General features: G+C 46.0%; 2 protein-coding genes across 16 annotated transcripts in view; both read right to left on the bottom strand.

Annotated features, from left to right (window-relative positions):
• The window catches only part of ARHGAP39 (Rho GTPase activating protein 39), a 157,365-nt gene that overhangs the window by 93,588 nt on the left and 36,245 nt on the right, over positions 1-27,532 (bottom strand). The window lies entirely within an intron of this gene.
• LOC118148519 (large ribosomal subunit protein eL21) lies at positions 21,031-21,601 on the bottom strand. The gene has a single exon (XM_035277079.3). The coding sequence runs from the start codon at positions 21,585-21,587 to the stop codon at positions 21,105-21,107; it is 483 nt and encodes a 160-aa protein (XP_035132970.1). The 5' UTR covers positions 21,588-21,601; the 3' UTR covers positions 21,031-21,104.

Here is a 27,532-nt window from a genome sequence, read left to right as displayed (position 1 = left end):
CCAGCCATGTGACACTAAGTCCATTAAATCCTTTTCCTGTATAAATTACCCAGTCACAGGTATGTCTTTATCAGTAGCATGAAAACAGACTAATACAGCACACTTACAAAGCAACACTTCAATGTAGATTTAGCAGAAACAAAACATGTCGCAGCATTGCAGTAAAGAACAGTGTTTTCCCGATAAACACCCATTAGGTACTAGATAAGCATCCCACAAAATATTGTTCAAAACAAAGGCAAGTTTTTCGATTCATACAGTTATCTATTTTAACCTCTCTAAATGCTCTGTTCTAGTTGCTTTCATTTCATCATACCCTAGTACAGAGAAATTAACATTGTGGTGGTCTCATTCTTCATCTAATACAGACATTAATTTATTTCTTCTTTCTTAGAACAACAAAATGTACACTCAAATAATATTTTTATTTCTTATCTGCCTGGGCCCATCCCAGCACCAGCTCTTGCAGAGGTGCTCTAGGAGGCGACATCAGAAAGGTTCCATCTACCATCTACCTGTCCCACCACAGGATCACGGGGGAAAGATCACACCCGTTTCCAGTTCTCGGGTTCTAGTCTATGGTATCTGGGGCCCTGGGGCACCGGAGGAGGGGAAAGGAGAGGAAGAAACTATTACATTAACTCTTTATGGAATGAAAATTAACTCTGTGTTGTAACTGGCTGCTACAATCTGTCAGGCAGAAATAGGAGAACATGGAGATGCAGACACAGGCCGACAATGGGCTAGTAAGGCAAAGCTGACCACCAAGACCCCATCATGCTCCCATCAAGGAAGAATCAGTGGCGCCCAGGCAGCCAACTCCTCAGGCAGGAGCTCAGGCAGAACCCTGGCAGCACCACCCGGCCTGTCTCCTGACATCCCCTCAGCTCTTCTCTGTTCTGCCCATTACGCTACCCCAGGACCCCGTCCTCCCACACCTCTCGACTTCCAGGTTAGACTCAGCCTCTGATGGCCTCCGCCAAAAGCAGAGGCTGAGACAAGGATGTGGATTCAGGTGCTCTACTTAGGAGGGTAGCTCAGGAAGAAGAAACACTGACCCAGGATGCACCAAAGCTCTTGCCACACAGTCTGAGCTGCCCTGTAAGGAGCCAAGATTGTCCTCTGAGGCCAATGCAGTTACCTATTCCCCCATGGTACAGCCACAAGGAGGAGGGGTACCTGCCACAAGCTCTGCATGGGCCACTAGAGCCACCCACCACCTCATCCTCGGCCCCTCAGCACACCCACCTGCAAACCCAAACCTGGAGAGACAAAACTCTCAGAACCACACCCAGGCTACAAAGATCTGTGAGTGACAGATTTGTGTTGCTTTAAGAGGCTAAATTTGTGGTGGCTTGTTATGGAAGCAATAGAAACGAACACAGATGTGGCTCACACCTCTAATCCCAGCACTTTGGGATGCTGAGGCGGGCTGATTGCTTGAGCACACAAGTTGAAGACTAGCCTGAGCAACACAGCAAGACCTCATTCTATTAAAAATCAAAACAAACAAAGATAAAAATTAGGCTGGGTGTGATGACTCATGCCTGTAGTTCCAGCACTTTTGGAGGCAGAGCCACCTCTGCCACCTGAGATCAGGAGTTCAAGACCAGCCTGATTAACATGGTGAAACCCCGGCTCTACTAAAAAATATAAAATATTAGCTGGACATGGTGGCACACACCTGTAGTCCCAGCTACTCAGGAAGACGAGGCAGGAGAATTGCTTGAGCCTGGGAGGTAGAGGTTGCAGTGAGCCAACATCACACCACTGCACTTCAGCTTGGGTGACAGAGTGAGACTCCGTCTCAAAAAAAAAAGGAAAGATAAAAATAAAATAAAAAAAATAGCCAGGTGATCTGGTTTGGCTTTCCATCCCCACCCAAATCTTACCTTGAATTGCAATAATCCCCACGTGTCATGGGAGGGACCTAGTGGGAGGTCACTGAATCATGGGGACAGATTCTTCTCTTGCTGTTCTCATGATAGTGAATAAGTCCCACCAGATCTGATGGTTTTATAAGAGGGCAGTTCTTCTGCATACACTCTGTTGCCTACTGCCATGAAAGACATGTCTTGCTTCCCCTTTGCTTGCCACCATGACGGTGAAGTCTCCCCTGCTATGTCAAACTGTTAAACCACTTTGCTTTAAAAATTATCCTGTCTCAGGTATGTCTTTATTAGCAGCGTGAGAACAGACTAATACACCAGGCATGATGGCTCATGCCTGTGATCTCAGCTACTTGGGAGGCTGAGGCGGGAGGATCCCTTGAGCAGACTGAGGCTGCAGTGAGCCAACATCACACCACTGCACTCCAGTCTGGGTGACAGAGCAAGATCCTGTCTAAAAAAAGCAAACAAAACAAAAGTAACAGAAAACTATCCCCAAAGTCTTCCTCCTCAGGAAGCTTCTGCTGTCAATTATCCCTTGTCTCTTCTTTAGAGTAGCCTTCCCTCTTCTCACTAGCCTTTCTGTCAGTATTTAAACACGTTCTTATCTCTACCATATTAAAACTAATCAGCCAGATGTGGTGGCTCACGTTTGTAATCCTAGCACTTTGGGAGGCTAACGCAAGTGGACTGTTTGAGACCAGCCTGGGCAACATGGCAAAACCCTGTCTCTATAAAACAACTGCCAGGCGTGGTGGCACACACCTGCAGTCCCAGCCACTAGGGAAGCTGAGTGGGAGGATTGCTCGAGCTGGAAGGCAGAGGTTTCAGTGAGCGGTAATCACACCACTGTACTCCAGCCTAGGTGACAGAGCCATACCCAATCTCAAAAAGAAAGAAAAAAAAATTTTTTTTAATCACATAGAGAGACTGGTTCCCCAGCTCCCTGCCCCTCCAGCCACCACTTTGGTCCTCACCCTGCATGTCCCCGCTGTTCCTCTGACGTGGCCTGCATCTCCTCACCTTCCTCTGGGGCCTCAACTCTGACACTCCGGTCTACGCCTCCACTCAACTGAAGTCTGCAGTGACTTTCAAGTCACTAAACTGAATCCAGAGGAGTGTGCTTGATGTTATCTAAGGATCAAGACGTCTTAGTTGACAACCAAAGGACGTGTGATGGAAGAAAACAACAGCAAAACAGACTTTCTATCAAAACTCAAAACCTTAAAAAAAAAAAAAAAACCTCAAAACCTTTGTGCTTCAAAATATACCATTAAGAAAAGACAAGCTAGGCATGGTGGTTATACATGTAATTCCAGCACTTTAGGAGACCAAGGTGGGAGGATCACTTGAGGCAGGGAGTTCAAGACCAGCCTGGGCAACTTAGACCTCCATCTCTATAAAACAAAACAAGAAATTAGCTAGGCATGGCTGTATGCCTGTAGTCCCAGCTACTCAGGAGGCTGAGATGGGAGGATCATTTGAGCCTGGGAGGTCAAGGCTGCAGTGCGCTATGATCACACCACTGTACTCCAGCCTGGGAGACAAAGCAAGACTCCTATCTCTCTTAAGAAAAAAAAAAGAAAATTTATGTGAGTCATGTATCTGATAAAGAACTTCTATCTATAACATAAAGACTCTTAAACTCAATAACAAGAAGTAAAACAACCCAATTAAAATGTTGGCAAAGGATCTGAATCAACATCTCTCCGAAGAAGATAGGTGAATGGACAATAAGCAAATGAAAAGACGTTTGGTATCACTGGCCATCAGAAAATGCAAATCAAACCTACAACAAGACATCACTTTTCACCCAATAGGATGGCTGGGGAAAAAGGTCAGGTGATGTTTTAAAAGGGAGAAGAAAAACAAGTCACACCAAAGTGTTGGTGAGGATGTGGAGAAACAAGGACTCTCATACACTGCAAGTAAGAAGTAAAATGATAAAACCACTCTGTAAAACAGTGAATTTGTTGTATGTAAATTATACCTCCATAATTGAAACACTGACAAATAGACACCAGCTCGTCATGGCACCCCTTCCAGCTTCCACCATACATTTCTGAGCTCCGAGCCACTTGAAGCTGGCATCCGAGGCCTTCTCTCACTACAGTCCCTTGGGGACAGTGCAGTCTCCTGGACTTCATTGTCAACCCAAACCAAAGCATGTCCCTGTCTGTGACTTCACACCCGGCCTTTCAGCACCACGTGTCTGCACAGCTCTTGGCTGCACCTGCACTCTGAGTCATCACAGGCACCTTACCCAAGCCCTGTACCTTACTCTGCTACAGCTGCGCTGCCTCCTCAGAACTCAATTTCATCCCACCAGACGCCGCCCCTAGTGGGTCCTCTGCCCTGTGCTGCCACACCCTGCCCAGCACGCCCATTCAGGACAGAAGTAGTCCTTGCAGGCTTGTCCCTGGGTGGCAGGTGACAGGCGCTGGACCATGGCAGTGACATGTCAACTGCAGTCCCCGTGTTACCCAGGAGGAAGCAGAGAAAACACAGCATGTCCACAGTGAACAGCAGCTCTTTAACAAGAAGTGGGTCCTAAGCCTGTCTCTGCACAGCGCCAAAACCCCATCTCTATCACTCTCAGAGAAGTAGACGCCAGTGCAACCATGTGGGGAAGAAGCTGGATGAAGTCACAGCCATGAAACTCAGGCTGGAAGCTCTGAGACACGGCATAAGATTAAGGCACAAGAAGGAGTCCAGGTGTCAAGGAGATGTCGGCCATGAGCTCACATGCCCAGGTGGGAACCAGCCCTGGGACACCACGCTCTCACCGATGGGCTCCATGAGGGTGGAGCCTCCCCGCCTCACTCTGGGTCTCTCCCGGCAGAGTCCCATGGATGTCATTGTCCCAGATGTGTTATGAACTGAAGCATGACATGTAAAGTGGAAATGTAAGGGATTCTTATCCTCTAGATAAAACCATCCCTAAACCCAGACGTGCTCTCGGGAAGCAGAGTGATAGACCTTGGATAGCAGAGGGCTACTCAGTGTGGAATCTCAATAATCAGGAAAGTCATAAGGAAAGGGGCTGCCAGAGTGAGGCCAGGGCTGCAGGGGAACTGGGGCCAGCAGGGAGGATGGACACACCTGCAGATGCTCCTGGATGGAGCTGGCCTCACCTGGGTACTGGTGCAGGGTAGGCACCAGCAACACCATCTTTAGGATGTCACTGTGTTAACAACAGGGTAATCCCCAAATGGGTCAGGTAGCTCTGTGGCCAAGGCAGGACAGCTAAAGAAAGGCACCCACGTTGAACACACCACCCCCATCACCAGCAACCACCTGCTGGGCGTCCCCCAGGGGCTGCTCTGGCCACCGCTACCCACCAGCAGCACCCAAACGTTCACCAGTAAGGACGGACACATCCTGAGCTCAGAGCCCGCTGGAGGGAGGGCACAGGCCACCGGAGGAGATATGGATGCTCTCCCTGTGCCGACAGGGAAACAACCTCAAACACGTTCAGTAGGGAAGAACACGTTTGGACCATGCCAACACGGGGCCCCAAAGGGGAGTAAGAACAAGGGTGCTTGTGTTTGTTTAATCTGCAATACAAGTGGTACTGAGAGTTGGCAGGAATGGCCGGGGGGATGGGAGAGGGTGAAACTTCACAGCACATGCCTTCTTGGCTTCTGTTTGTATTTAATCCTGTGAAAGTCTCAATATCCAAAAAAACTGAATTTTTTAAAATCACCAAAAAAATGTGTGGAGAAAATATAAAGAAAGGAGGAACAGCAGAGAACCAAAAAAAGCAGCTAAATCGTCTGCCTCTGAGGACAACTAGGGTGGGCACAGGCAGGAGGGCGTGGAAGCCTCGTCCCTTCTGCGCCACTGCACAACTGCTAGAGCTCTGTGCCTGGGCTACCTTCCTTGAAAGTGAAGTTCCTTTTCAGAAACCAACCTAAAAGCCTTGATTCTAAGAACAAAACACCTCTGTGAGTCAAGGGCATGGGAACCTGCAGCAGATGGCTCAGTCCTGATGAGACCCTAGCTGAGCCCAGAGTCCAAGGGGTCCGTGGCCCTGGCCCCGCATGGCAGGAAACAAGGCCTTGGGTTTCTCTACATCACACTCGCTGCAGATGAGGCTCCAGGACCAGACATGCCCAAAGGGCCCCGCACCCTGTGGTCGAGATGACGTTTCCTTCTGTCTCCCTCCCTGATGGGGCACAGCTGGAGGCATCTGCTCTGACCCTTCTTAAAGCTCGAGCTGAGGCCCCAGTATGGGCAGGGAAAGGACAAACAGCCCATCCTCACATGAAATTCCCAGACTGCTGTGTCAAGGTGGCATCCCCTTTCTTACCCTCACCTAGTTACTTTTGCAGAGCCCCTGAGACTTCCCCACAGGCAGCATGGGCTTGAGCCCTGAGCTCACAATGTCCACTGCCTGAGAACATTCCCACAGGAAAGGCTATCAGCAGCCTGCAGCCACCCACCCTGCTGCCCACACTGCCCTGTGCACTGCTGTCAGCCTTGCCTGAATAGAGAGACTCTCATTCTTACCAAGGAAATGAAAACAAAACAGCAATGAAAATGACTTTATACCACATCAGGTCAGGACCTTTGGTGGGTGAGGGAAGGAATGATCAATCCAAGACAAGAAATGCTCAGAAGCCAGGGGACAGTCCTGGAGATCCATGCAGAATGCAGAGAAACAAAGCAAGATGCTGTGCCAGGGAGGGATGTGTTGTGGATGTGTCCACCGGGACCCCAAGAGAGGGAACCAGAGGGAACGATGGGGAACAGTGTTTCAGAGCAAAAGTACACCCATGTGCCAAGTACTACACAAAAAACAAGTCCATATCCAGACTCGCTGCCCTGAAGGACTAAAAGCTACCAGAGACAAAAGACTGGAGGGCTGAAAAAGTGTACAAATTCCTGGTACCATTTCTACAAAAAGCTGGAGAGTCGAATTCCCCTTCCTCTAGCATAGGTGGCCCTAATACACCCCTGGTACACACGATGTGGGAGAAGTGACCTGTGACCTCAGGGGTTGGGCTGGAAAAGAGGGTAGAGCCTTCAGAGCTCTGAGCTGCCCTACCCTGAGGACGCTGTGCTAGAACACCCACAAGAAGGTGGGGGGGCACCAGCTGCTCCAGGGCTCCAGCTGCTCCAGGGCTCCAGCTGCTCCTCCAGGTCCCCAGAGGCTCCTCCAGGTCCCAAGCTGCTCTGGTTTCCCCAGCAAAAGCACCAAGGCATGCCTTGGTGGCATGTCTTGTAAGTAAGATCGTTCATCCCTAGCTCCCGTCTTGACTATAGTCTCAGGAGATCCCATTCCAAGCTGCTCCTGAACTTCTGTTCCACAGACACCAGGAGAGAGGATCATATACAACTGTTTTAGGTCGCTACATTTTGGGGTAATTTGGTATCCAGCAAAAGTAACTGGAGCAATCACCTACAAGGGAACAACAGCTGAAGTTGTATCCAATTGCAGCACTCACAGACCCTCACTACAGAAACTATTGGAGGGCTGGTTTCAGAAAGAAAACAGCCTAAGGGGAAACCATACTGAGCAAGTGTGATTTCAGACATTGGCAAACTCAATTACTGGCTGTTTAAAAACTTTCTATACTGAAAGGTAGAGCAAGGGCCACTCAACAACAATAAAGATGACTACCAAGGGCTGGTCAGCCAGTGCCGCTGTGGAGAGAAGGCAAACGCAGAGCCACTCTCAACCCTGGCTTCACAATGAATCTCTTGCAGGGTTAAGAGGGAAATTCATAGCACTAAATGCCCACATTAAAAAGTTAGAAAGAGCTGGGTGCGGTGGCTAACACCTGTAATCCCAGCACTTTGGGAGGCTGAGGCGGACAGAGCATGAGGTCAGGAGATCAAGACCATCCTGGCTAATGTGGTGAAACCCCATCTCTATTAAAAATAGAAAAAAAGTTAGCTAGGCATGGTGGTGCATGCCCGTAGTCCCAGCTTCTCAGGAGGCTGAGGCAGGAGAATTGCTTGAACCTAAGAGGTGGAGGCTGCAGTGAGCTGAGATCGCGCCACTGCACTACAGCCTGGGTGACAGAGCGAGAGTCCGTCTCAAAAAAAAAAAAGTTAGAAAGATCTCAAATTAATAACCTAAAATTATAACTTAAAGAATTAGAGAAACAAGAGCAAATAAATCTCAAAGCTAACAAAAGACAAAAAATAACCAAAATCAGAGCTGACCTGAGGAAATCGACACACAAAAGACCATTCAAAATATCAATTAGCAGGAGTTGGCTTTTTGAAAAAATAAGCTAGATAGGCCACTAACTAGACTAATAAAGAAGAAAAGAGAGAAGATCCAAATAAACACAATTAGAAATGACAAAGGTGGCCGGGCGTGGTGGCCCACACCTGTAATTCCAGCACTTTGAGAGGCCATGAAGGACGAAGGACGGATCACTTGAGATCAGGAGTTTGAGAAAAGCCTGGCCAACATGGTGAAATCCTGTCTCTACTAAAAATACGAAAACTAGCCAGGAATAGTGGCGCATACCTGTAATCCCAGCTACTAGGGAGGCTAAGGCAGGAGAATCACTTGAACCCGGGAGGCGAAGGTTGCAGTGAGCCGAGATCACACCACTGCACTCCAGCCTGGGCAATAGAGTAAGACTCCGTCTCGGGGAAAAAAAAAAAAATTTCCTGGACGCATACACCCTCCCAAGCCTGAACCAGGAAGAAACTAATACCGTGAATAGACTAATAACAAGCTCCAAAATTGAATCAGTAATAAATAAATACCATCCAAAAAAAGCCCAGGACCTGATAAGAGTCATAGCCAAATTCTACCAGATATACAAAGAAGAGCTGACATCATTCCTACTGAAACTATTCCAAAAAACTGAGGAGGAGGGACTCCTTCTCAACTCATTCAACGAGGCCAGCATCATCCCGATACCAAAACCTGGCAGAGACACAACAACAAAAAATATATATATTCGGGCCAATATCCTTGATGATCACTGATGCAAAACTCCTTAACAAAGTACCTGCAAACTGAATCCAGCAGCGCATCAGGAAACTAATGACCCACCACAATCAAGCAGGCTCATCCCTGGGATGCAAGGCTGGTTCAACATATGCAAATCAACAAATGTGATACATTAAATAAACAGGACTAAAGACAACAACCACGATTATCTCAACAGATGGAGAAAAGGGCTTTGATAAAATTCAGCAACTCTTCATGTTAAAAACTCTCAATAAACCAAGGATTGAAGGAACATACCTCAAAATATGAGCCAAATATGACAAACCCAGAGCCAACATCACACTGAATAGTAAAAGCTGGAAGCATTACCCTTGAAAACCAGCACAAGACAAGTGTCTCTCTCACCACTCCCATTTAACATAATAATGGAAGTCTTAGCCAGAGCAATCAGGCAAGAAAAAGAAATAAAGGACATCCAAATAGGAAGAAAGGAAGTCAAACTATCCCTTTTTGCAGATGACATGATTGTATATCCAGAAAACCCCAGTCTCAGCCCAAAACCTCCTTCATCAAATGAGGCTGATAACAACCTCATCAAAGTTTCAGGATACAAAAATCAACGTACAAAAAATCACTAGCATTTCTATACATCAATAACAGCCCAGCCAAGAATCAAATTAGGAAGGCAATCCCATTCACAAATGAATAAAATATAAAAGAATAAAATACCTAGGAATACAGCTAACCAGGGAGATGAAAGATCTCTAAAATGAAAATTACGAAACACTGTTCAAAGAAATCACAGAAGACAAACAAATGGAAAAAACATCCTATACTCATGGATAAGAAAAATCAATATAATTTAAATGGCCATACTGTACAAAGCAATTTACAGATTCAGTGCTATTCCTAACAAACTACCAATGACATTCTTCACAGAAATAGAAAAAAAATTTTTTAATTCATATGTGGCTGGGTGCAGTGGCTCCCCGCTGTAATCCTAGCACTTTGGGAGGCTGAGGTGGGTGAATCACCAGAGATCAGGAATTTGTGACTAGCCTGGCCAACAGAGTGAAAGCCTGACTCTACCAAAAACATAAAAATTAGCCGGGCATGGTAGCATACACCTGTAATCCCAGCTACTTGGGAGATGGAGTGAGGCAGGAGAATCACTTGTACCTAGGAGGCAGAGGAGGTTGCAGTGATCTGAGATCACATCACTGTACTTCAGCTTGGATGACAGAAGAACAGACTCTGTCTCAAAAAAAGTTTAAAAATAAATAAATTCATATGGAACCATAAGAGTCCAAATAGCCAAGGCAATCCTAAGCAAAAATAACAAAGCTGGAGGCATCATGTTACCTGACTTCAAACTATACTACAGTGCTATAGTATCCAAAACAGGATGGTATTGGTACAAAAACAGGCACCAACAGAACAGAATGGAGAGCCCAGATATAAGGCTGCGTACCTATGAACAACTGATCTTCAACAAAGCTGACAAAAGCAAGCAACGGGAAAAAGACTCCCTATTCAGTAAGTGGTGCTGGGATAACTGGCTAGCCGTATGCAGAAGACTGAAGCTGGACCCATTCCTTAAACCATATACAAAAATCAGCTCAAGATGGACTAAAGATTTAAATGTAAAACCCAAAACTATAAAAACACTGAAAGACAACCTAGGCAATACCATCCTGGACATAGGAATAGGCAAAGATTTCATGACAAAGATACAAAAAGCAACTGCAACAAAAGCCAAAGTTGATAAATGAGATCTAATTAAACAAGCTTCTGCACAGCAAAACAAAGTATCCACAAAGTAAACAGACAAACTACAGAATGGGAGAAAATATCTGCAAACTATGCATCTGACAAAGATCTAATACCCAGCATCTATAAGAACTTAAAAACAAATTTATAAGAGAAAAACAACCCCATTAAAAAGTGAGCAAAGGACATCAACAGATACATGTGGCCAACAAGCATATGAAAAAATGCTCAATATCACTGATCATTAGAGATATGTGAATCAAAACCACAATGAGATAACTAACACCTCACACCAGCCAGAATTGCTATTATTAAAAAGACAAAAAAATAACAGATGCCAGTGAGGTTGTAGAGAAAAGAGAACACTTAACCACTGTTGGTGGGAGTGTAAATTAGTTAATCCACTGTGGAAAGTGGTATTCCTCAAAAAGCTAAAAGCAGAACTATCATTTGACCCAGTAATTCCATTACTGGATATATACCCAGAGAAATATAATCATTTTACCATAAAGATATATGCATGTGAATGTTCACTGCAGCACTATTCACAATAGCAAACATATGGAATCAACCTAAATGTCCATCAACGACAGACTGGATTTCAAAAATGTGGTACATAAACACCATGGAATAGCCATAAAAAAGAATAAGACCATGTCCTTTGCAGGAACATGGATGGAGCTGAAGGCTATTATCCTCAGCAAACTAACACAACAACAAAAACCCAAATACCACATGCTCTCACTTGTAAGTGGGAGATAAATGATGAGAACTCATGAACACAAAGAAGGAACCAACAGACATGAGGGTCCACCTGAAGGTGGAGGGACAGGAGTAGAAAAGATAACTACTGGGTACTGGGCTTAATACTTGGGTGATGAAATAATCTGTACAACAAACAAAACGTCTGACTCATGTCAAACTGACAAACCTTCACATGTCATAAACCTTCACATATACCCCGATTCTAAAATAAAAGTTCAAAAAAAAGTAGCCAAGGTTAAGTCCAGTTTCTCAGGATTTCAGTATGATTTTAATGTGCGCCAAGGTTGAAAATTATTGAAATATGAGGCCAGGCACAGTGGCTCATGCCTGTAATCCCAGCACTTTGGGAGGCCAAGAGGGGCAGATCACCTGAGGTTGGGAGTTTGAGACCAGTCTGACCAACATGGTGAAACCCCATCTCTACTAAAAATACAAAAGTAGCCGGGTGTGGTGGCACACGCCTGTAATCCCAGCTACTTGGGAGGCCGAGTCAGCAGAATCACTTGAACCCAGAAGGTGGAGGTTGCAGTGAGCCGAGATCATACCATTCTACTGCAGCCTGGGCAACGAGAGTGAAACTCTGTCTCAAAAACGAAAAAAAAAATTACTGAAATATGAAATAGAAACTCAGGCAAAAAACATTAATAGGAAATCACAAACTACAAATAGTAAAAGGAACAGACCATCAAGTTATAAACACGCACACCACCATGTCTGATGTCTACCTGCTTGGGAGCTGCTGAAATGATGGAAAAAGGAGGCCCCTTCAACAGAAGCACAAGCTCCTCCATCTTCCCGCCAGGCACTTGCTTGCACGAGAACCCCACAAACACTAGCCATCAGAGACTCTGAGACGCCCATGCCTAACCCTCTCAGTCTCATCAAACCTGCAGTTAAGGCCCCTCTGCAGAAAACAGATCTAGAAGAATCGAAGGATCTTCCTTATGGTGGAGAGGGAGCAAGAGCGTGGGTCACGACAGGGACTGGACTTGTCCTCCTGTTGTAACAACTAGAAATTGTACAAATGTGAAAAAACTGGTGCGGAAAAGGGAAACAAACAAGGTGAACCCCCACTTCCAGTCTGGCTCTGCGCAGGCACTTTCCAGACCAAGCAGACAGAGCTGTGCAGTCTGGGCAGAGCCCACTGCTGGACGTGAGCACTGAAAGGAAGAGACAGGAGTGAACCTGAAGGTGGCAAATGGAACTATCCAAACTACAGCCCAAAGAAGACTAGGAAGATGAACACTGACCTAGAGGGCAATATGAAGCACCCGAACATAATATATAACTGGAATGCCCTTACCCGAAATAAAGGGAGAAGACAGTAAAAGTTGTTGAAAAAATAATCAAAATTTTTCCAAATCTGAGGCCAGGCATGGTGGCCTCACCCTTGTAATCTTAGAACTTTCAGAGGCCAAGGTAGGTGGATTGCTTGAGCCCAGGAATCTGGGACCAGCCTGGGCCACATGGCAAAAACCTGTCTCTACGAAACATACAAAAATTACGTGGGCATGGTGGCATGTGCCTGGAGTCCCAATTACCCGGGAGCTGAGGTAGGAGAATCAATTGAGCGGGGAGGTGTAGGTTGCAGTGAGCCATGATCACAACCCTGCATTCCAGCCTGGGTGACAGATCCAACCCTGTCAAAAAAACTTTTCAAAATTTGATGAAAACCGCTGGCCAGCAGTGGCCACTCAAGGTCTGCCACTGCCATCATGCTGGCTGCGGCAGAGAGGCGTGGCCAGGGCTGCATGCTCCATGGAGCTGGCTCCTCACAGGAGCCCCACCCCTTCTGAGTTGCGGTGGGAGTTCCCCAGGTACTGCGGCAGCCGCCCAAACTGCTGCTGCAGACCCGGGCTCCCTGCTCTGTGGAGCAGGCAGAAGACCTGCCCTCCTGGACAGTGCTGTAGCCACCCAAGTTGTGGCTACAGATCTGAGCCTCCCTGTGTTCTTGGGGGAGCCCTGTCCTCCCAGGTGCTGCTACAGCTGCCCAAAATGCAGCTGCAGACCCAGCCTCCCACTCCACAGAGCAGGCAGGAGCCCTGCCCTGCTGTAGGTGCCCAAACCACGGCTGCAGACTCAGGCATTCCTGCACTCTTGGGGGCCCACGAAGACCATTCCCGTCCTTGTAGACTCGGAAGTGCCCACTTCACTGCCTGGCTTCTCCCTGCTGTCAGCTACCACTCCAATCCTGGAGCAAAGTTGTGTCTGAGCCCAGGTGCCATGAACAGCAGCAGAAGGTAGACAGATGCCTGGGTGGAAGGGGGCAGGACCCTGGTGAGACCCCACCTCAGGTGAGGCCCCATGCCCAGGCCAGGGAGGGCATGAGGCTGGAGGCTGGGCTGCCAGTCCCATGGACTGGAGTGTGAACTTCTGATGCCTTTTCCAGACCCGCCCATGACAACCCTCAGACCAATCAGCATGCACTTCCTCCCTTCTGAGGCCCATAAAAGCCCTGGGCCCAGTCAGAGCTGAGCAGATAATGGGACAACCAGCTGAAGAGAAGAGCTATCCTTTCTACCTTGAGCTTCAGAAACCTGCAGAGACATTGGGACTACCGGCTGCAAGAAGACCAACCCAATCCAGGGCTTCCTCTCTGCTAGGAGCTGGGCAGATGCTCGGATGACCTGAACACTCATCAGGATGACCTGCCAGCAGAGAGGAGCCATCCACTCCAGACCTGGTCTCTGCTGAGAACTGCAGAGACAAAGGGATGACCTGCCTACAGAGAGGAGCTACCCACTGCAGGTCTCCTCGGAGCTGTTCTAACACTCAATAAGGCTCCTCTTCATCTTGCTTACCCTCCACTTGTCTGTGTACCTCATCCTTCCTGGATGCAGGACAAGAACTCGAGCAAAGGTGCCACCAGACACAGAGGTTTCGGGCCACAAAAGCAACACCCCAAAGATCCCGTAACACTACAGATGTGAGAAACTTGATGAATGCCAAGCAGGAAAACACCAGACCAAGGTTCAGTATTATCAAATCACTAAAACCAGAGAGAAAAAACCTCTTGTCAAAAGCAATGCACAAAAGAAGAAAAGGAACAGCATTTCTAAAATGTGAAATAAAAATATCAATCTAGAATTCCATGCCCAGTTAAAATATTCTTAAAAAATTAAAACAAAAACAAAGATTCTTTCCTTTCTGAGAAACACAAGTAAGAGAATTAGTTGCCAACAGATCTATACTAAAAGAAATATTAGGCTGGGTGCGGTGGCTCACACCTATAATACCAACACTTTGGGAGGCCAAGTGTTGATCATGAGGTCAGGAGTTCAAGACCAGTGTGGTCAACATGGTGAAACCCTGTCTCTACTAAAAATACAAAAATTAGCAAGGTGTGGTGGCTCACACCTATAACCTCAGGAGGCTGAGGTAGGAGAATTGCTTTAACCCTGGAGGTGGACATTGCAGTGAGCCAAGATCATGCCATAGCACTTCAGCCTGGGTGACAGAGTAAGACTCTGCCTCCAAAAAAAAGGGAAGGAAGGAAGGAAGGAAGGAAGGAAGGAAGGAAGGAAGGAAGGAAGGAAGGAAGGAAGGAAATATTAAATGAACTTATTCAGGCAAAAAGATAATACTGGATAAAAACTTGAATATATAAAATGTAATAAAGAGCACTAGACATAGCAAATAAAAAAAAAGGGCCAGGTGTAGTGGCTCATGCCTGTAATCCCAATACTTTAAGAGGCTAAGGCAGGAGAATCACTTGTGCCCAGGAGTTCAAGACCACCCTGCTAAACATAGTGAGACCCCACCTCTACAAAAATTTAAAAAATAAAAAAACAAATGTTTTCTCATTTTAAAATGTACGTGATTAAGAGGGTCAATTCATCAAGAACATGTAACAATCCTAAATGTGTGTATGCCTCTAATAACATAGCTTCAAAACACTTGGGAAAAAAGTATGGAACTTCAAGAAGTAAGGGACAAATTAAAAAGTGAATCTAAGGGGCCAGGCAGAGTGGCTTATGCCTATAATCCTATCATTTTAGGAGGCCGAGGTGAAAGGATCACTCACTTAAGATCAGGAGTTCGAGACCAGACTGGACAACATGGAGAAACCCCATCTCTACTAAAAATACAAAAAATTAGCCAGGCCTGGTGGCATGCACCTGTAATCCCAGCTACTTGGGATGCTGAGACAGATGAATCCCTTGAACCCAGGAGGCAGAGACTGCAGTAAGCTGAGATGGTGCTACTGCACTCCAGCCTAAGTGACAGAGCAAGACTCCATCTCAAAAAAAAAAAAAAAGTTAGTCAAAGAGTTTATAAGACTGGATCTCTATCAGTTCACTTTAACTGACATTTATAAAATGAGTTAATTACACGAAATGGATAAATTCCTTGAAAAACACAAACTACCAAAAATCACTCATGAAGAAATAGATAACTTAATAGTCAATGTTATCTATTTAATAAATAGAATGTGTAGGTTAAGACCTTCCCAGCCAGAGTAATCAGGCAAGAAAAAGAAATAAAGCGTATTCAGTTAAGAAAGGAGGAAGTCAAACTGTCTCTATTTGCAGACAACATGATTGTATATTTACAAGACCCCATTGTCTCAGCCCAAAATCTCCTTAAACTGATAAGCAACTTCAGCAAAGTCTCAGGATACAAAATCAATGTGCAGAAATCACAAGCATTCCTATACACCAATAACAGACTTAAAGAGAGCCAAATCAAGAACTAACTGCCATTCTCAATTGCTACAAAGAAAATAAAATACCTGGGAATACAACTAGCAAAGGATGTAAAGGATCTCTTCAAGGAGAACTACAAACCACTGCTCAACGAAATACGAGAGGACACAGACAGATGGAAAAACACTCCATGCTCACGGTTAGGAAGAATCAATATTGTGAAAATAGCCATACTGCCCAAAGTAATTTACAGATTCAATGCTATCCCCATCAAGCTACCAATGACCTTCTCCACAGAACTGGAAAAAACCACCTTAAACTTCATATGGAACCAAAAGAGAGCCCGCATAGCCAAGTCAATTCTAAGTAAAAAGAACAAAGCTGGGGGCATCACACTACCGGACTTCAAACTATACTACAAGACTACAGTAATCAAAACAGCATGGTTCTGGTACCAAAATAGAGATATAGACCAATGGAACAGAACAGAAGCATTGGAGGCAACACAACATATCGGCAACCATACAATCTTGGATAAACCTGACAAAAACAAGCAATGGGGAAAGGATTCCCTGTTTAATAAATGGTGTTGGGAAAACTGGCTAGCCATGTGCAGAAAGCAGAAAACTGGACCCCTTCCTGACACCTTACACTAAAATTAACTCTAGATGGATTAAAGACTTACACATAAGACCTAACACCATGAAAACCCTACAAGAAAATCTAGGCAAAACCATTAAGGACATAGGAGTAGGCAAGGACTTCATTACCAAAACACCAAAAGCACTGGCAACAAAAGCCAAAATAGACAAATGGGACCTAATCAAACTCCACAGCTTCTGCACGGCAAAAGAAACAGTCATTAGAGTGAATCAGCAACCAACAGAATGGGAAAAAATTTTTGCAGTTTACCCATCTGACAAAGGGCTGATATTCAGAATTTACAAAGAACTCAAACAGATTTACAAGAAAAAAAAAACAAACAAGCCCACTCAAAAATGGGCAAAGGATATGAACAGACACTTTACAAAAGAAGACATATATGAGGCCAACAAACATATGAAAAAATGCTCATCATCACTGGTCATCAGAGAAATGCAAATCAAAACTACATTGAGATACCATCTCACACCAGTTAGAATGGCGATCATTAAAAAAATCTGGAGACAGCAGATGCTGGAGAGGATGTGGAGAAATAGAAACACTTTTACACTGTTGGTGGGAGTGTAATTACTTCAACCATTGTGGAAGACAGTGTGGCGATTCCTCAAGGACCTAGAAATAGAAATTCCATTTGACCCAGCAATCCCACTACTGGGTATATATCCAAAGGACTATAAATCGTTCTACTATAAGGATACATGCACACGAATGTTCATTGCAGCACTGTTTACAATAGCAAAGACCTGGAACCAACCCAAATGCCCATTGATGATAGACTGGACTGGGAAAATGTGGCACATATACACCATGGAATATTATGCAGCAATCAGAAATGATGAGTTCGTGTCGTTTGTAGGGACATGGATGAATCTGGAGAACATCATTCTCAGCAAACTGACACAAGAACAGAAAATCAAATACCGCATGTTCTTACTCACAAGCGGGTGATAAACAATGAGAACACATGGACACAGGGAGGGGAGCACTACACACTGGGGTCTATTGGGGGGAACAGGGGAGAGACAGTAAGGGGGGGAGTTGGGGAGAGATAGCATGGGGAGAAATGCCAAATATGGGTGAAGGGGAGGAAGGCAGCAAATCACACAGCCACATGTGTACCTATGCAACTATCTTGCGTGTTCTTCACATGTATCCCAAAACCTAAAATGCAATTAGGAAAAAAAAAAAAAAATACCTTCCCAACAGGCCGGGTGCAGTGGCTCACACCTATAATCCCAGCACTTTGGGAGGCCAAGGCGGGTGGATCACAAGGTCAAGAGATCAAGACCATCCTGGTTAACATGGTGAAACCCCGTCTCTACTAAAAATACAAAAATTAGCTGGGCATGGTGGAGCGCGCCTGTAGTCCCAGCTACTCGGGAGACTGAGGCAGGAGAATTGCTTGAACCCAGGAGGCGGAGGTTGCGGTGAGCTGAGATCGCGCCGTTGCACTCCAGCCTGGGTAACAAGAGCGAAACTCCGTCTCAAAAAAAAAAAAAAAAAAAAAAGACCTTCCCACAAAGAAAACTCCAGGCCAAGATGACTGCACTAATGAATTATATTAAACATTTAAGAAAAATAATTTTGGCTTAGCATGACAGGTCATGCCTGTAACTCCAGCACTTTTGGAGGCCAAGGCAGAAAGATCATTTTGAGCCTGAAAGTTCAAGACCAGTCTCTAAAAACAAATAAAGGAAAATAAAACAATATTAATAAAAGAAAATGAAGAAGAAAAAAGAGTAAAGAAATTAAAAATTAGCTGGACTTTGTGGTATGTGCCTATAGTCCCAACAACTCAGGAGGCTGAGGCAGGAGGATTACTTGAGCCCAAGGGATTGACACTGCAGCCAGCCATGATCATGCCACTGTACTTGGCAACAGAGTGAGACCCTGTCTGGAAGAAGCATTTCTCAACTCATTTATAAAGCCAATAGTATATATCATATGCGATCTCAAAACCAGACAAAGGCATTACAAAGAAAACTGCAAATCAATATCCCTTATAACTAAGGATACAAACATCCTTAAAATTTAAAAATTTTGGCGGAGTGTGGTAGCTCACGCCTGTAATCCCAGCATTTTGGTATGGATCATGAAATCAAGAGATCAAGAGCATCCTGGCCAACACGGTGAAACCCCATCTCTATTGAAAACACAAAAATTAGCTGGGCATGGTGGCGTGCACCTATAGTCCCAGCTACTTGGGAGGCTAAGGCAGGAGAATCGCTTGAATCGGGAGGCGGATGTTGCAGTGAGCTGAGATTGCACCACTGCACTTCAGCCTAGCGGCAGAGTGAGACTCTATCTCAAAAAATTAAATTATATTAAATTTAAAAAATTTAGCATATTGAATCCAGCAATAAAGGATAACACAATCATACCCACGTGGAGTTTATCTCACTAAAAATATCAATCAGTGTAATTCACTAGATTAACAGACTAAAAGAGAAAAATATATAATCTTCACAAAAGAGGCAAAAAAAGCAGTTCACAAAACCCACCATTTATTCTAAATAAAAACTCAAAGCAAACTGAAAATCGATGGAAACTTCCTCAACCTGATAAGAGGTGCACATCCAAAACCTATAGCTACAATCAGCCCTCCACATCCATGAGTTGAACCAACTGGGGACTGAAAATACTTTTTAAAAAATTAAAATTAAAAAACCCAATATAACAATAAAAGGTAATACAAATGTTTAAAATATAGCATAACAGCTATTTACATAGCATTACCACCACGGCATAAGATGTTATAAGGGATGATCTACAGTATACGGGATGATATGCACAGGTTATATATCAATACTACAGCGTTTCTGGGGTTTTGTTTTGAGACAGTTTTGCTCTTGTTGCCCAGGCTGGAAGGAAATGGCGCAGTCTTGGTTCACCACAACCTCAGCCTCCCGGGTTCAAGTAATTCTTCTCCTGCCTCAGCCTCCCAAGTAGCTGAATTACAGGCGCCCACCACCACACCCGGCTAAATTTTTTTTTTTTTTTTTTTTTGAGATGGAGTTTTGCTCTTGTTGCCCAGGCTAGAGTGCAATGGCACAATCTCAGCTCACCGCAACCTCCGCCTCCAGGGTTCAAGTGATTCTCCTGCCTCAGCCTCCTGAGTTGCTGGGATCACAGGCATGTGCCACCACGCTAGGCTAATTTTGTGTTTTTGGTAGAGACAGGGTTTCTCTATGTTGGTCAGGCTGGTCTCTAACTCTTGAGCTCATGTGATCTGCCTGCCTCAACCTCCCAAAGTGCTGGGATTACAGGCGTGAGCCACCATGCCTGGCCTTTTTCGTTTCGCTCTTGTTGCCCAGGCTGGAGTGCAATGGCACAATCTTGGCTCACCACAACCTCCACTTCCTGGGTTCAAGCGTTTCTCCTGTCTCAGCCTCCCAAATAGCTGGGATTACAGACATGTGCCACCACAGCTGGATAATTTTGTATTTTTTAGTAGAGATGGGGTTTCTCCATGTTGATCAGGCTGGTCTCAAACTCCTGACCTCACGTGTTCTGCCTGCCTCGGCCTCATGAAGTGCTGGGACTACAGGTGTGAGCCACCACACCTGGCCTAATTTTTGTAGTTTTAGTAGAGTCAGGGTTTCATCATGCTGGCCAGGCTGGTCTCAAACTCCTGATCTCAGGTGATCCACCTGCCTCGGCCTCCCAAAGTGCTGGGATTACAGGTGTGCGCCACTGTGCCCAACTACTACAGCATTTTTCAATCAGGGACTTGATCATCCTTGAATTCTGGTATTCACAGATGTCCTAAAGCCAATCCCCCATGGACACTGAGGGATGACTGTGTATTACAACAAACAGTGAAAGACTGACTGCTTTTCCCTCACCACTCTTATATTACTGGAGGTACTAGCCAGTGCAGTAAGGCAAGAAAAAGAAAAGGCAGAAGGATTAGGAAAGAAGAAACAGACTGGGTGCAGTGGCTCACACCTGTAATCCCAGCACTTTGGGAGGCCAAGGCAGGTGGATCACAAGGTCAGGAGTTCAAGACCAGTCTGGTTGACATAGTGAAACCCCATCCATACTAAAAATACAAAAAAAAAAAAAAGATTAGCCAGGCATGGTGGTGTGCACCTGTAGTCCCAGCTACTCAGGAGGCTGAGATAGAGAATTGTGTAAACCCAGGAGGTAGAAGTTACAGTGAGCCAAGATCACACCATTGCATTCCCACCCAGGCAGCAGTGCAAGACTCTGTCTCAAAAAAAAAAATGAAGAAGAAATAAAATGATTGTATACGTAAAACAATTAAAACATTGAATATTAATGCTTAATATTGAGATAAATATTAAATTTAATATATTAGAAATAAATTTCGCAAAATACATGCACTGAGCACTGAAAAGTACTGATGAAAGACTTTTATTTATTTTATTTATTTATTTATTTTTTTTTTTTTACAGTCCAGAAGTCTTTTATTTTTTTTAACACCTATTATGCCATGAATTCATAGGGAATAGGTTCCAGCAGCTCAGGCTCCTTCCCATTGGTTCTCACAAAGTGTGCTTCTCTGGGTGGAGCAGGCTGTCGCTTCAGTTGGACCCAGGTACCTTTCTCTTTGGCTTCCTTCTTTTTCTGATCATTTTCCTTCACACGTTTTAGGAAGCTATCTCGGCTCTTAGAGTGCTTGATGTGCTCAATACACACATTAATTCTCTTGGCAAGAATCTTGCCCTTAACTTGTTTGTTTACAACAATGCCAACAGCATGCTGGGTAACATTGTAGACTCTTCCAGTTTTGCCATGATAACATTTGTGGGGCATTCCTTTTTGAACAGTACCCATTCCCTTGATGTCTACAATATCACCTTTCTTATAGATTCGCATATATGTGGCCAAAGGAACAACTCCATGTTTTCTAAAAGGCCTAGAGAACATGTATCGAGTGCCTCTCCTCTTTCCCTTTGTGTTCGTCATTTTGGCGAATTACTCTGTGGCCACAAGGTAGCAGTTCAAGTCTGTCAAACGCTTAGCGCCAGGGAGCCACGCACAGGCCCTCGAAAGACTTTTAAAAGGACCTGTATCCTGGGGAGGTATACAGGTTCATGGATGGGACAGCCCCACAGGGTTAGGGTGTCATAGCTCCACTATCTTCCTTTCCAATCCTATTCCCTTCACTCACTCCACAGGTTCTAATACCAAAAGCAGTACCCAGTAAATTTCCTAAAGACAAAATAAACTCAGAGTCCACTTCCCAGAGAACTCAATACAAATAGCAACTAATAATATACATTGTATGCCTGGGGAAGTGGCTCAGGCCTGTAAGCATTTTGGGAGGAAGAGGCAGGTGGACCATGAGGTCAGGAGTTTAAGACCATCCTGGCCAATATAGTGAAACCCCATCTCTACTAAAAATACAAAAATTAGCTGGGCGTGGGGGCACGCACCTGTAGTCCCAGCTACTCAAGAGGCTGAGGCAGAAGAACTGCTGGAACACAGGAGGCAGAGGTTGCAGTGAGCAGAGATCATGCCACTGCACTCCAGCCTGGGTGACAGAGCGAGACTCTATCTCAAAATAACAATAATAATAATAATATACATTGTAAAGGACATAATTATTGTAATCAAAATGGCAGGCAGCTAGATAACCAGCAACATGCTGACCAGAGCCATTAACCTACCACAGCCTAATCACACATTCACACACTGAAGGCTTGGAGCAAAGACCTGGTTACTCCCAACAAGTGCTGGGAAGCTGCTCATTTGAAGAATACTTCTTAACACAATCAGATATATCATACGATGTTGCCATCTTCAATAGTTTTTGACCTACACAAAACTAAAGTTTCATGTGTTCAACTTTCTACTTCCATTGAGTCCTGTCTTAACCTGACAAAACATCTCTGAAGCCAATGAGTGCCCACTTTTCAATCACACCATCTCTCTGATCTACGAGTGGACAGATGTGTTATTTCTAAGTCAATGTTCCAAGTTCAAGCCTAATTGGACGACAGTTTCTAGAATATTTCATGGGACCTAAATATAGCAATCAGAGAATCCCAACCAATTTTTTGCCAAATCCTCCAACCTTGGCTCATTCACTGACTCTGATGCTCTGCCACCCCTTCACAGCTCACTGACCCATGCTCTCTCCAGAACTAAGCTAACCACTGCTTCTATCATCCCCATTCTCTGGCTGTCTTGAGGGCTCCACTTATTCATGTCCCCCTCCAACTGCAGGACACCCCAAGACACATTACCCTCTACGTGCTATCCTTTGAACTCCTCATTCTCTTCCCTCAGTTTCCATTATCATCCCTCTGTAGCTAAGTCCCAATTCTCTACCCCAACCACACCTCTCCCTTGAATAAAGGGACACTCCTTGCCAAGTTTACCTCACTTTACAAATGCCAAATGGACATTCCTTGGATGGGGTTCCCTCACCTCGATCACAATGGTACTCTCCTCTCCGAATCACTTTTCCCAATCACCACATGCACTTGCATTGTGCATCTATTTCTGTCCACAGCACATGCCACTCTGCCCTCAACCCCCAGGTCGAAGGTATGGAATGCTCCCTGGTCTCCTCCTCCTGGGCCCCAGGTCTCCACCACTGTCCATGACATCCAGGGCATCTCAGCGTCAGCTCTGCAGCACCTGTTCCCACAAGCCTTAATGGCCTCTCACAAATTCAAGGCTGATTTCCCTCTTGCTGGCCTCTCGTTAAATAACATAAGATTATTCATGCTTTCAGCCTTTCCTCCCCCAACCCCATCTCACCGCTGCTACCATATTCAGGAATCTCCCAAAAACCCAGCCAAGGTCACATCACTTTCATCATGGTAAGCATTCAGTGGTGCCCTTGAATAAAGGGACACTCATTGCACAAGCATGTTCCCTGGACCTGTACTGTGCAATGCACAAGTCACCTGTCACTGTGGTTATTTAAATTAATTAAAATTGAGGAACATTTAATACTCAGTCTTGCTAGCCATGATTCAGTGCTCAGCAGCCACACATAGGACAGCAGGCTCCAGAACACCCTTCTCTCAGGATCTTGGTCTAGACTGCCTTCCTACTTCTTCTCTGTTCCAGTAAAAAACACTGAAGCTGTTCACAGCATCAGAGTAGAACTCAGACCTCATTTTAAGTTCCACATTCAACCAATTTTCCTTTGTCTCCAGCAAGTGTTGCTCACCGTTCTTTTTCCAGTCAAACACAGGAGACCCTATGATCTGCCTGGAGTCCAAGGCCCTGCAGCTCTTCCTGCCAGCCCCACCTCAGGGACAAGACTGCTCAGAGGACACCCCTGGGGTGACACGAGCCCAACCCTCTGCATCCCAGCCCAGCATGGCTGCAGGCAGCCCTCTCAGCACTGCCATGAAAACACAGGCAGTCCAGTACAGGGTCCCAGCAGCTTTACTCACTCCTAGACCACCAGGGCCCCTTCACACACATGGAGTGTGGATCAGATGAGCCCATTCCACTCTACACACACAAGGCTCCCAAAGCTCTGAGAGCAAAATCTCAGCCTCTCCCCGGCTCCTCTTCGCCCCTCTTCATGCAGGACACTCCTGCTAGGCCAGCCCCTGGCCTCAGGCTCTTTCCTTCTAAGAGGAACAGCACCCTCATTCCTGTGATATTCTCCAATCTCTCAGGCCTGTGCTTACTTGGCAAACACCTGTGGTTAACCTAGCACTCCCCATTCCACTCTTGCTGCTAAACACACCCAGAGGAAAACAGCCTCTAACCAGCCTTCCCTTTCTCCCCTCCCAATCCTCACACCAGCCCAAGGCCTAAGGCCACCTGGCTACCCCAACACCCTCCCCAGCCCATTTCACACTTTGTCTGCAATTTCCAGCAACTTTTACCCCATCCTCAGCCTCTACTGAGAGCCTGACTTCTTCTCCTCTGAAAACAGCTTCAGAAGGGAACTTCCACAGATCCCAAGGACCACATATGCCCTCTCCTGCCTGCCGCCCTGCACTCCCCAGACACAGCCCAGCAAACCTCTCAGAATTCTACATGACTCTTCCTTCCCCTCTATGATGAGTCCCATTAGCACTAAACTGGCCACCATTTTTGTATCTTAAAAAAATTATGTGAACAGGTGCGGCACGGTGGCTCATGACGGCAATCCCAGCACTTTGGGAGGCCGAGGCGGGTAGATCATGAGATGAGGAGATCAAGACCATCCTGGCTAACACAGTGAAATTCCTCTCTACTAAAAAAATACAAAAAAAATGTGCCAGGCGTGATGACACGTGCCTGTAGTCCCAACTACTCAGGAGGCTGAGGCAGGAGAATCGCTTGAGTCTGGGAGGTGGAGGTTGTGGTGAGCCAAGATCACGCCACTGTGCTCCAGCCTGGGCCTCAGAATGAGACTCTGCCATTAAAAAAAAAAAAAAAGTGAGCAAATAACTTCTATTGCCCCTTTGCAGCAAATACCCTTAAAAGAAGCATTTGTGCTGCCTTTACTTTTTTGTTCCAATTTCTCTTAAATCCATTCTAGTTGTATTTGACACTATCCAGTGCTCTTCCGATCACCAGTGATCCCGACAATTAGACCCCTGCAGTTTCCCTCTGCTTCCCTGAACTCACAATAGACCAGACCACTACGTTCACCATTATCCACCTTGGACCACTCCTCCTCCCCATTATTGACCTTAGATTGCTCCCCGCTCCCCATTACCCACCTTGGACCACTCCCCCTCCCCATTATCCACCTTGGCCCACTCTCCCCGTTATCCAGCTCAGACTGCTCCACCTCCCCATTATTCACCTTAGACCATCCCTCTTCCTTGCTTAACCTTCCTCACTTGGCCTCTTGGTCACTAAAGCCTCTGTGTTGCTATAAAAGAATACCCGAATTTGGGTAAATTATTTTTATTTTATTTTTTTTGAGACGGAGTTTCGCTCTTGTTACCCAGGCTGGAGTGCAATGGCGCAATCTTGGCTCACCGCAACCTCCGCCTCCTGGGTTCAGGCAATTCTCCTGCCTCAGCCGCCTGAGTAGCTGGGATTACAGGCACGCACCACCGTGCCCAGCTAATTTTTTTTTTGTATTTTTAGTAGAGACGGGGTTTCACCATGACCAGGTTGGTCTCGATCTCTTGACCTCGTGATCCACCCGCCTCAGCCTCCCAAAGTGAATTATTTTTAAAAAAAGGTTTATTTGGCTCACAGTTCTGCAGGCTGTACAGGAAGAACAGCACCAGCATCTGCTTCTGGCGATGCCTCAGAAAGCTTCCACTCCTGGCAGAAGGGAATGAGAGCTGGTGTGTAGAGATCACACAATGAGAGACGGAGCAAGAGAGAGACGGCTCTCGAGGGAACAGAGTGAGAAGTCACTCCTGAGAGAATGACCAAGCCACTCATGGGGGAGCCATCCCATGTCTTAAACACATCCCACGAGGCCCCACCTCCAGCACAAGACTTGGCGGGGCTGAGCAAACTGTAGCCAACTACAGCGGCCTCCTTCCTGCTCCTGGACCTCAAGTGACAGGAGGCTCCATGCTCAGCCCAGGGCATCCTCTCCAGCTATACCCATTCCCTGGGAGGTATCTCCTAGGCTCAGGTGGGCCCTTCATCTCTATGCCCAGGACTCCCCAACTGACACTCCACGGACAACTTCTCCTGACCACCATCTCCAATGCTTCAGGCTTGTAAATGCAGGATGTCTAATGTGAATTCCTGGGCTTCCACTAGGAAACCTTATTGCTTAACTTCAAAACAGGTCCAGAAAACTCAATAAGCAAAATTAAAATAAATGAGGAGCCAGGTGCAGTGGCTCATGCCTGTAATTCCAGCACTTTGGGAGGCCAAGGTGGGCGAATTACTTGAGGCCAGAAGTTCAAGACCAGCCTGGCCAACATGGTAAAACCTCACCTCTATTAAAAACACAAAAATTAGCCCGGCATGGGGGCATGTGCCTGTAGTCCCAGCTACTCGAGAGACTAGGATGGGAGAATTGCTTGAACCTGGAGGCAAAGGCTGAAGTGAGCTGAGATCGTGCCACTGTACTCTAGCCTGGGTGACAGAGCGAGACTTTGTCTCAAACACAGACACACATAAAAACTATTTCCAGATTCTAACAGCCTATCACCTCTACCACTGCAACCTGGGTAGAGACTGGGTGGCTATGGCCAGCTCCTAATTGGTCCTCTCCTCCCTCCCTCCACACGGCAGCCAGCAGGATCCTTTTAAAACAGGCAAGGTAGCAGTTTTCCGTGGCTTTGGGTAGTGGCCACTGCCCAACTTTGGCTTCCATTCCATGGAGGGTGAGGCCACGTGAACGGTTCCCCCAGGACTACGCAACTTCTCGCCTCATGACACAGCCGCTGGCTCCAGAGCCAGGCCATCCAACGTGTGGTAGTGGGAGATGGAGCTGCAGGGCTCAGCCATGGTGATACAGTTTGACTGTGTCCCCACCTAACTCTCAACTTGAATTGTATCTCCCAGAATTCCCCGGTGTTATGGGAGGGACCTAGGAGGAGGTAATTAAATCATGTGGGCTGGTCTTTCCTGTGCTATTCTCCTGATAGTGAATAAATCTCATGAGATCTGATGGGTTTATCAGGAGCTTCCACTTTTGCTTCTTGCTCATTTTCTCTTGCCACCACCATGTAAGAAGTGCTTTTCGGCTGGGTGCGGTGGCTCACACCTGTAATCCCAGCACTTTGGGAGGCCAAGGCAGGAGGATCACCTGAGGATAGAAGTTCTAGAACAGCCTGACCAACATGGAGAAAACCCATCTCTACTAAAAATACAAAATTAGTCAGGTGTGGTAGCACATGCCTCTAACCCCAGCTACTCGAGAGGTTGAAGCAGGAGAATCACTTGAACCCAGGAGGCAGAAGTTGCAGAGAGCCAAGATCAAGCCATTGCACTCCAGCCTGGGCGACAAGAGCAAAACTCCATCT

Source organism: Callithrix jacchus, chromosome 16, assembly GCF_049354715.1.
Source record: "Callithrix jacchus isolate 240 chromosome 16, calJac240_pri, whole genome shotgun sequence".
NCBI lineage: Eukaryota > Metazoa > Chordata > Mammalia > Primates > Cebidae > Callithrix > Callithrix jacchus.
The sequence above is the reverse complement of the archived record's forward strand: the minus strand, read 5'-3'. Positions and strand labels throughout refer to the sequence as shown.